This window comes from Pediculus humanus, genomic scaffold, assembly GCF_000006295.1.
Source record: "Pediculus humanus corporis 1103172107682 genomic scaffold, whole genome shotgun sequence".
Lineage (NCBI taxonomy): Eukaryota > Metazoa > Arthropoda > Insecta > Psocodea > Pediculidae > Pediculus > Pediculus humanus.
The window spans coordinates 134317-145502 of NW_002987291.1; the positions used below are offsets into that span (position 1 = coordinate 134317).

The following is an 11186-nucleotide window of genomic DNA, read 5'->3' on the forward strand; positions in this document are numbered from 1 at the left end:
TTTAGTCAACGAAATATATATATATATATTATAAAATTTAAAAGAAAACAAATCATTGATAGTAAAAAAAGTTAATTAATATTTTTTTTTGTACGGTGTAGAGCATATTTTCTTTCTCTTTTTATTTATTTATTTATATTATTAAATAAATATATAATGTATGATTTATACACAGTTGTACAATAAGACACTTAGTGTTTGCTGATATTAACAGCAAAGGCGAAAAAGGTTTAACTAAACACGTGGTGTGATTTGTGACTATTATACACACACACACATATATATAGGGGGAGGGGGAGGGGGAGGGGACACGTGTGTGTGTGTGTGTTTTCTCTCGATAAAATACATTTACATATATACAAAACAAACAAAAAAAATTTTCATTAATTTTAAGTTTTTTTTTAAACACTCATCAACATTATTATTATTATTATTATTATTATTAACCATTTAGTGATGATAAGAAATTCACCATGATGATAATAATAATAATAATATATATATTATATTTATACGTCGAGATTAATAAATAAATAAAAATGGCTACCGCTAATAAAATAAAACAATATCATTATTATTATTATTATTATCGTCTTTAATTTTTTCCCACGGTTTTAATAATTTCGATAAATAAATAAATAAATAAAAAATTATTAATTATTTATGTATGTGTCCGTGTTTCCGGATAAAAAATAAATTTGAAGCACATATTTGGCACTAAATTTTCTTTTTTAATAAAAATTCCGTCCGTTCGCAGTTTAATAATAATGATAATAATAATAATAATAATGATAATAATAATAATGATAATCATAATAATGATAATAATAATAATAATAATAATTTTTTCAAAAAGTCAACAATAAAAAAAAAAAATGCCGGAAAAGTTTAAGGAGTTTTTTAATTAATAGTCTTTAGAAATTTTTTTTTTTTTTTTAAACGCATTCGAATAAAAATCTACGCGATTATTATTATTATTATTATTATTATTATTATTATTATTATTATTATTATTTCATTTGTTTTAAATAGATTCATCAAAAAAATAAAATTAAATAAAATATTAACAGTTAATTAATTATTTAAATAATTTACTTGCGGTAGGCACTTTTATAATTAATTAATTATACTGATAACGCGCGGGCGAGTGCGCATGCGCACTCAAGAATTAATTTTTTTTTTTTTTTGTTTAGAATCCGTAATCGAAACTTTCCCATTCGGAAAGTTTACTTTCTTGTTTTTGAAGTCTTTGTTGACATTCTATTATGTAACTATCCTGTATTCTATACATACCTGAATTCGCTTGAAACATTAACGTTTCCAATATTCTTTCGTTTTTGATTGCTTTGCTCGGGAGAACGATCTGAAATCGGAAAATTTAAAGAAAAAAAAAATTTTTTTTTAAACGTACCTTGATGAGTCATACGCGATTTGTATATACCTTGATGAGTTCTTGAGGTGTGATCCTGTACAATTTCAAATCTCTCGCGAGCCTTTCCATTATGCATTTAAATTCCAATCTCGCATCGACTTTGCTCGACGTTTTAGTTCTTATTTTATTTTTTGCCCAAGCTAGCATGGCTTCGAATTTTCTTACTTCAGGCACCTCTAAATTTCTACACATGACCATTTGAACCTGGTGACGATAATTACGAGTGTTAACAAAACAAAATGAGGATGGGAATTTCATATTATTATTATTATTATATATACCGACCATGGATTCACTGAGTGTTAAAAAATCAGATGCTTGAAATAATTGATGCGCTCTAGTTTCGACAAAGGCTAATATCATATTGACCAATTCGGATGCTGAAGTGTATCTCCAGTAATAATTTTCCAGGGAACAAAGCATTGTGCAAACCTTAAAAAAAAAAAAAAAATTCAATTGAAGAAAATTCCCTTTTTTTCCCTTTTTTTTCCTTCATTAAATAAATGACTGATATAATTACCACGTCTATTCTTAAAAATTGTTTTGCATGATGAAAGCAAGCCTGTAAAAGTTCGGGTAAATCGTAATGTTCAGCAGCACATATCAATCCGGGAATGTTTGTACACGTCAAAGGACAGGATCCGGTGTGAAGATAATCTAAAAGAGTTCTAAACGTGTCCGGATCGAATTCAATGATTGAAAACTAAAAAAAAAAAAAAAAAATTTTTAAATCAAACATTTATGAAGGGTGTTCGGAAAATTTACGGGAATTTTTTTTTTTTTTTTGTAACTTACTTCCGTTTGGGCGAGTTTTGCACGATCTACTTTTTGAGCGTCCGCACAAACAGATAATCTAGGCACAGCCAGCTGAGGAATGTTTCCTTTTTCTTTTTCTTTGTCTTTGGTGTCTTTATCTAATTTTAAATATCATTTTTAATTATTTTACTTCTTTCGAATCCTTTTCTTTCCTTATGTGGTGAATACTTACTCGAACAATCTTGCGAAGAAGACCATTTTTTCTTGTCTTCCGCGGATAAATGAGAATGTTGTTTTCGAATTGATCTTCCCCAACCGGCAGTTATAGTTCCAAGTCTTGAAAAGGCTCGTTTCACCATCGGAGAACTAGGAACACTTTTCGGCCTTTAAATAAAACCCGCGTAAATTAAAAAATATTTTTTTTTATGTTAATATTTTTTTTTTAAAAAATGAATCATTTTTTACCTGGGTGATTCTATATCTGGAACTTGTAAAAAGTTGCTGCTTTTTGTTTTTTGCGGCGAATGTAATGTAGGAACGGCACGTGCCAACAATTCAGCAACTGGCACTTGAGGTGATCCGAAACCAGTCTGGATTCCGTAGAGCATTTCTTGAAATACTCTTTATATCGAAAAGAAAATTTTCCGATTTATTTTGGCTGTTGTTTAAACATTTAAAACTAAATTTACTCTTCTACTAACCTGCTTCGAACACCTAAAATAGCCCGAACACCGATAAACTTCGTCTTTTGCTTAGATTGTCCGACTAGGAAGGTTACGTCAAAAAGGTTAGAATTAATTGAAATGTTTGTCTCACTATTAAGAAAAACTTTTGTGAAATCTTTGGCGAGTGAATCGTAATCTTCGAAATTGTCCCGAACCGAATCTAATAGTGGACTACTTGGACGCATGTGTCCAATGGGTCGCCAAGAACCCCGCCTTAAATTTAACAAAAAAAATTATTATTATTATTATTTACAAAATTAAATATAAATAATTAGTATTACTCACCTGTAAGGCTTGGGAATTTGACCGGTCTCTGCGTGATTGGCTAAATTAGCGACTATATCTTCGAGCATTTGACTTCTCGTTCTCTCTTGCATTCTTGCAAATTTTGGAGCCGAATAACTGGCTCTTTCACCGTTTACAATTTTTGTTAGGAGCCATTCTCGAAATAAAGGTCCTTTGTCGAAAACGCTTTGTTCCCACAAGTAAGGCTTAAAGGCTCCAACTTCATCTCTTGTTACAACGCTGACTTCATAACGAGTAGGCTTTCTTTTTATTTTCGGTGAAGTTCTTATTAATATAAATGTGTGAAGGAAATGACTTTTTATGCAGCTGGGTGAGAATGACGTGTTGTCCGCTTCGAGAAACACAACGCACACGATATCATTTCCGATGTGACGTTTTCTCTGAAGCTTTTGCGGATCGTGTTTTTCGTAAGGAAGCTGAGTTGAAACGTGAAACATAATTTCAATTGACCTCCAATTGGTGTAAATGGAATACAAGCCTGTTAAATCATGAACGGTATCAAGGCCTCCCTTGTACTTGTCAAATCCTGAAAATAAAATTTTTAAAAAATTGTTATATGAGAAAGTTTTCCTGGATTTGCATAAAAATGAGTAAAAGTATTTAATACCTTTTAACCTAACTCTGTCTCCTAAAATTTGAAGGAATTCTTCGAACAAAGGACTATTATCATTATTATCCAAAATGACTTCTTCTGTGTACTGTCCTTCTTTCACGTAAAGCACTCCGACTTTCAATTCAGATTTTATGAAAACCTTTTTTTTTGTGTTAAAAAAAAATTAAATTATTTATGATTTTAAATTCAAGTGTCATTCATCATAAAGATTATTATTATAACTCACTTGATCTAATTTTAATAATTCTTCGGGAGTGTCAGGAAGTTGACCAAGAGTCAATGGAGGATTTATATTAACTTCTTTTCCTAACGATCTGACAACTTCTTCTCTGTTATATCGATCGGCAAACACACATGATGCTGGTATAAGTCCGTGGATTGTATAGCTGATGGCTCTTACCAAAATCCTTTATATATTTGAAACAAGAAAAAATTTATCGTGATAAGCGTAAAAAGAAAATCCGTTATAAAATGGTTTAATTTTAGTCTTAGAGATATTAAAGAGTTAAAGATGATAAAGGAAACGGAAACGTGGAAAATGAAAATAAATTAATCGTTAACTAACCGAAACTGATCTCTTCCGTTAATCGTTTCCTGTTTTATGCTGAGAATAACCGGTCCCAAATCTTCATCGTTAGTAAAATAATTCCAATGCTCCGTACCGTAAAAATATTTTTCATAAGTTTCTTGTTCAACGGAAGTCAATTCAAATCCCTGATTTCTCTCCCATTGTTCTTCAATTGCAGTTTTTTTTTTAAAAGGTGTGCTTTCATCTTCTTCGTCATCCTCTAATAAACAAAGTTCACGATTTCTCGATCTGTCTCTTTGAGCTGAAAAATAAAATCATGTTTTAATAATAATTCATTATCAAAATATGTGGGGGGGAGAGAGGGGGGAAGGGTATATATATTTCAAATAATTACAAAAACCTTGTTCTTCTTTTCCATCATTTTTTTGTTTATCCAAAGGAATTCCAGAATCTGTTTCTTCTTCTTCTTCATCTTCTTCGTGTACTTCTTGATCGGATTCACTTTCATCCCAAATAGTATCCGTATTTATTTTTTGTCTCGAACATTCTATCCAGTATCCTGGAGTCGGTATTAGATTGTGCGGAAATTCTTCACAAAATTCATCTATACGTGCAAAAAAAAAATTAAATTTTAAAATCAATCGATGGAATTTTATTTAAAAAATTAATTAAATTATGATTAACTTTTAAGCAGACTAAACTGTTTTTAATGAAGGTCAACTTTCATTTTCTCACTGTAAGGTAGAACACCAAACGAGAAAGCCGAAGCTTGATGCTCAACCTTAAAGTGAGCAGATGAAAGCAATTCCATTCTATAAAAATTCCATCTTCTATAAAAATAAAAAAACAATGGATAAGAAAAATATTTTTTTAAATATTTACCGGAACAAGCTTGAGGCGGAAGTGGAAATATGAGCGTGGTCGAAGATTTTCTCCTTGCGACAGCACAACCCAAACTCTGGGGTTTAAAAGATCGCAGTTGTTGCATGAAATCCGAACACTCCATAAGAGCCACGTCAGCAAAGTGTAAATCGCAAAGAATATGATTTTTGAAACGTCGAGCTCTTTTTTGGTTGGGCCCCGTCAAATTGAGACCGCAGGAATTGCAACGGAGGCATTCTTCGTGATAATGATTATTATCATATAAAAGTGAAGGCTCTAAAACACAACAATTACAATTAATCATTCATTTAAAATCATCGGGATTTACCCCCCCCCCTTCCTCCTCCCAAAAAAAAAGACACCTGTAATATTTACCTTTACAATTATTATTATTATTATTATTACTTGTTACATTCGCATAGTTTTTTTTTTTTATCACTCGATTATTTTATTAATGATGATAAGGTTTTTATTAAAAAAAAAAAAAAAAATTTATCTCAAACGAAAATTATTTGTTACATGCCCCTCAAATAAAACCCTTTACAATTATTATTATTATTTTTCTTTTCTACTCCTCTTCGATATTTACTGTTTTTATTAATCAAAATAGAATCAAATATGGGATCTAAGTAATTATAACCGAATATTAATTCATTTACCAGTAATTAAATTTATCTACACGGTATACACGTGGACGTGAAACCCTGATGATAAAAAAAAATTTAGGTACATGTAATGAAAAACAAACACCTTATTAAAAAAAGAAAAAAAAATTCAATAACCTCACTTCTATAAAATTAAACGTAGAAACTTGAGACTTTTGTGTGAGATTTATAAACGCCCTCTTTTAGGAAAATTTTTTTTCCTTTCGTTTTCATTTTTTCCACGGATGTATTACATGATGGCAACACAAACCGACCGACCGATTGTTTTATCATTCCTACATTACGCAAAAGCACAATTTTTTTTTTTTTCTTAATAAAATGTATGCATTATTTAAATTATATGAAATCGTTTGTATTTTGATAAAAAAAAAAAAAAAAAAAAAAAACGTGTTAACGGTTGTTAATAAAATAACATGTTATTTTAAAATTATTTTCATAATATTCACTATTATGTTACGATAATGATAGTGTTAATAATAATAATAATAGAGTTAAAAGCTGAAACGAGTAATGGAAAGCGATTACACTTAGAAAAGACCTCCTAATATATTGTGCGTGAAAAGTGAATGATCGTAATAATAATAATAATAATTATGTGATAAAAATATTTTTCGCATAGCAAAATTGCACAAGAAAATAAAATTTAAAATTAAAAATAATTTCTAACCTGTTTGAGTACTTATGTCAAAAAATGTACTCGAAGTTTCAACGGTCATGGATGCAAATGTTCCATCAGTTATTTGGGCGCAAGAATCTCTGCGACCTCTTGACCTGTTACATTCGTCTGATCTCAATGATTGTCTTCGAAAATTTCGGCACCTTAAAAATAAGATTAATAATAAATTTTTTTGAACGGATTAAAAGAAAAAAAAATAATTATTATGCATACCTAATCATTTCTTCCGTGGTAGATTGTCTTCGAAAGCCGCGAGCAATAAGTATTTCTTCGGTCGTACTTTGTCTTCTTATTGCTGGGGCATGTGTTGGAGGAGGTTGAGACGGCGTCGGTCCTCTTGTGCAGGGAGATGGATCCCTCGAAGAACAAGTACTCGAACTATCGGGGGATCTCGAAGGCTGGGTACTTGTGCCTGTAATTTTGTACCCTCCGGCAATTGAAGTGGATTGTCTTCTTAATCTTCCTAGTAATGCATATTACAAATAATTGTTTTTTTTTTAATTTTAAAAATTATATTCATTAGATTTTTACTATTTTTGAAAAAAAATACCTCTTCTTGTTCGAGCCACGGGCGATATATCTCTTTCAGCGGAACGATCTGGTGACAAACGACTTCTTGATTCTCGTCTACTTCGGCCACAGCTGGCGGAATCAGGAGATAAACTATCGCGGCGAGCTTTTCTTCCACTGCTGTCTTCTCCACTGGGATCCAAAGATAAAGTAGGTTGGGATTCTCTTCTGGAAGCGGGAGGCGGCAAAGATTCGTCTATTGCGGTGCTTTGTCTCGGTAATTTTGGAAATTTTTTCGGGTCTCTAGCCCTTCCATCAGGTGACCGAGAATCCCTTCGGTTTTTATGATAAACCTGGGTTGTAGAATCTCTTCTTGTCGAAAACAATGATGTCGGTGAGGCTCTGACGGGACTCGTCGCGGCACTGCTGATTTGCCTATCACTCGGAGGTGGAGTTATAGAGGGTAAAACGGGAGAAACAGCTTTTGGGGATATTGATTGAGATGTCACAGAACTGGTTATAATAGTTGGAGGAGGTAAGATCTGGGGGCTGGTATCGGTCGTTGTTGTCGGAGCAGAAGCAGAATCGCTTGCCGTCGAAGAAGTACTAGGTCTTTGTTCTGCTCTGTAATATTTGGCTTCAAATTCAGCTTTCGATGCCTTTCGCTTGTGATGCCTGCAAGAATGTTGCTTTTGAAATTTTGGTGGCGTGGTAATTGACGATGATGTCATGCTGTCTCTTCTGTTTTTCCCCGATTCGCCGGAACCTCTTCTCGAGTTAGCGTTGGAATTTCTTGGACTTTTTCCAGATTCTCCACTTCCGCGACGAATCGTATCAGATCTCGAAAGATTTCCATTTTCTATAGTCGATTCTCTCCGCGAGCCCCACAGTCTCGCTATATCAGATCGAAAATCCGAAATGGCCGTTGTCGATGAATCTCTTCTTTTAGTCGAAACGCTTTTTATTCCCGAATCTGCAGAGCTTTCTCGCCTTTTTTTCACAGACGAAGATTCGGTTGTAGTACCTCTACCCCATGGCAAACTTTTAGCCAAATCCGCTAATGTTTCTCTCCGACATAATTGAGCTTGTTTGCTACCGCGAAGACTCGATCGAGTTGTCGATCCTCCCCATTCTCTGAGAATATCTGTCAATTGGGCTAATGAACTTCTCCTCCGACGAACCTATACAAATAATATATCAATATTCAACTGTTACGAATTATACCCGTTTTTAAATGTCTTTCAATATTAATCACGTACGGCTACCGAATGAGGAGGAGACGTTTCTTGAGCCTCCGTAGGTGGACTTATGCTCGTTATCTGAGCAGCGGAATCTCTTCTTCCTGCTCCCAATCTCTGTCGAAGAGTACTTTCTTCCATTTGTTCTCGTACCAAATCGTCCCATCCATTTCCTCCTTGCCAAACTAATCCCACTTGATGAGAAAGAATGGGAAGATTGCACACAAAGCAAATCGCTGTCATTGTTCTAAGATTAAAAAAGAAAAGAGCTGAACGTTTTTGAAAGATAATTTATCTTAAAAAAAAAAACAATGAAATCGGAAATGAAGTTTTAATTAAATGTAAATGATTAATCATTTTATATCGAAATTAAAAGTTGGAGATAATCATTAAATTTATATTATATTATCATTAACATTTAAACCCCTCTCCCTAACAAAAGAAGGGAAATATTAATAATAATAATAATAACAACAGAATATAACGAATTCCTAATATATAAAAAAAATATTTGGGAATAATGACTTTTATCGATAATAATAATAAGTTTATTCAACATTCAAAGTTTCCTGTCAATTAAGTATTGAAACTGTATTTGACCCCAGCTCAACCCCCCCCCCTACATTTGACCTCTCAAAACTCAAGTAAATTATTTTTAAATTTTTTTTTTTTTTCTAAATTTTTCCTCAAGGTAAATTCATTGATTTCTTTTTTAATGTATAAAAGAAGCAGAAGATGAAGGAGGAAAAAAAAAATGAAAGATCTTTTCTATAAATAAATTGAAATGAATCCAGTTTCTCTTAAATCCACCTGTTGCCTCGAGAAAAAAAAAACGATGTTTTATAAAATTGTTTTGTTTTATTTCATTAAAAGCTTCTGTTTTTCCGTTTAATATCATTATTATTATTTTCCTTTAAGGGAAAATAATTTTATTTCTGTTTTTTAAAAATACTTATTTTTTTTTTTTATATTATAAAATTTTAATTGATATTTTTAATTTACTAAAAAAAAAAAAAAAAGGAAAATCATGCCGGAAATAAAACAAAACAAAACAAAAACTAAACAAAATAAAAAAGAAAAGAAAATTTAAATATTTATAACATTTTATGTTTTTAATAATCGACTTAAAAATGTTTGTTTTCCTTTTGGTAAATAATAATAATAATAATAATTTCTTCGTCTGTCGTCGTTTTCAGGTACGAGAGGTCAAAGTTTACAAAAAAAAAAACATAAACATTCGACGCAACGTTTTATACGTCACTAATAATTAATAATTTTCTCCAAGTGTTTTAAAGGTATCAGGGTCGTAAAAAAAAAACCGGAAGTTAAATGAATCGTGACGTATAAATCACAAAGGTATAATAATCACGTAAGACGTAAAACCTTTTTTTATTATTATTATTATTATTTTTTTTCGACATGAGACGACGATACGTATAAATAACGTAATAATAATAATAATTTGATTAAAATAATCGACCGAGGGTTAAAAGAGGGTAAAAAGAAAAATTTTTTTTTTACAACGCGTAAATACAAAACGGAAATGACGTAATTTAATCTTTTTTGTAAATATTCAAAAAAAAAAAAAAGACCTCCCCCCTTTAATCGCAAGATTAAATAAAAATAATTTGTATAAAAAAAAAAAAAAAAAAAATTACAGGAGATGAAAAGAAAACGTTATTAATAATCTTTTTATTTTTTTTTAACGAACCCGAAAATTACAAGGTGAAAGGTGAAAAGTGGGGGGGGGGGGGAGGGCGTGCGTAATAATCCGTATATAAATTAATAATAAAGACTAAAAAGATTAAAAAAAAAAAAAAAAAAAATTTTCTCCTTTTTTTCTTTCGTTTCCTTTCTTCAAATAAATTATGAGAATATTTTAACTTGATAAAAAAAAAAAAAATTTTCCACGTTTTTTTTTATTATTATTATTTTTTGTTACGACGAAAGAGAGAACCTTTTACTAGAGGCAAAAACTTAACCTTTTCAACCTGTTGATTGTTTTATACCTTTTTTAAAATGTAATTTTATTTAATTTAAAGAGTAAAAAAAATTCTTTTTTTTTTTTTTTTTTTAATTGAGGGTCATTCAAAATTTTTTTTTTTTTTTTTTAAATTTTGAATTCTTTGCACAAAATATTATTATTATTATTATTACGAAATTTGTATTTCATAGCTTTAAAAAAATTTTCCTATTTTTTTTTTAAAATGAATTTTCCGTTTTACGTCGAAATGAATAAATTTTAAATTATGTCAAATTTAATTTAGTTAATTTACTCAAAAATTTAAATTTTCCCCCTCCCCACCCTTATTAACCGTGTTTGTTGTTGTTGTTTTTTTTTTTTTTTTCAAAAAATAAACAATAATTGACAAACGAAAAAATAAATAAATGGAAAACAAACAAATTTAAGTCATGAGTTAAAAAACTACAAAATGTTGACCGTTGGCTATGAAAAAAAAAAAAAAATTGTTAGCAGATTAAAAAAAAAATGGGGGTTAAGGGAGGGAGGGGGTTTGTGCTTTATTGAATATTAAAATTTAGCCGTAAGCAAATTTTTTTTCCCTCCCTTCCCCCTTCCCCCCTCTCCCCCGTTCAATTCAAAAAAAAAATTTATAAAAAGCTATTTTTATATCGTGAAACAAAAACATAAGCAAAAAAAATATAATATTAATAATGATAATAAATCTTTTGCGGTTTTAAAAAGAAAATTCATGCAGATAAAAAAAAAAAAATATCATTCTTATCACGTCTCGTAAGTGAATGTTATAAAACATGAGCATTCAAAAAAAAAAAAAAAAAAATTAAATGTAAGCGTTTGAAAAAATGAAAAACGCTTTAATTAGCGTTTTTTATG

At 30.5% G+C, this 11186-nt stretch overlaps 2 protein-coding genes across 2 annotated transcripts; both read right to left on the reverse strand.

Annotated features, from left to right (window-relative positions):
- Window positions 1-1189: 1189 nt before the first annotated feature.
- On the reverse strand, window positions 1190-5172 carry Phum_PHUM299650 (rap GTPase-activating protein, putative; the record flags this gene model as incomplete). The annotated part of the gene is made up of 14 exons (XM_002427122.1): window positions 1190-1363; window positions 1442-1636; window positions 1718-1864; window positions 1953-2135; window positions 2228-2346; window positions 2427-2572; window positions 2654-2809; window positions 2890-3126; window positions 3199-3745; window positions 3827-3971; window positions 4152-4239; window positions 4398-4662; window positions 4762-4965; window positions 5097-5172. The coding sequence occupies 14 exons, from the start codon at window positions 5170-5172 to the stop codon at window positions 1190-1192; spliced, it is 2682 nt and encodes an 893-aa protein (XP_002427167.1).
- A 1398-nt stretch (window positions 5173-6570) lies between these two features.
- On the reverse strand, window positions 6571-8575 carry Phum_PHUM299660 (micronuclear linker histone polyprotein MIC LH, putative; the record flags this gene model as incomplete). Its single annotated transcript, XM_002427123.1, has 5 exons — window positions 6571-6727; window positions 6798-7011; window positions 7135-7494; window positions 7537-8275; window positions 8354-8575. The coding sequence occupies 5 exons, from the start codon at window positions 8573-8575 to the stop codon at window positions 6571-6573; spliced, it is 1692 nt and encodes a 563-aa protein (XP_002427168.1).
- Window positions 8576-11186: the final 2611 nt, after the last annotated feature.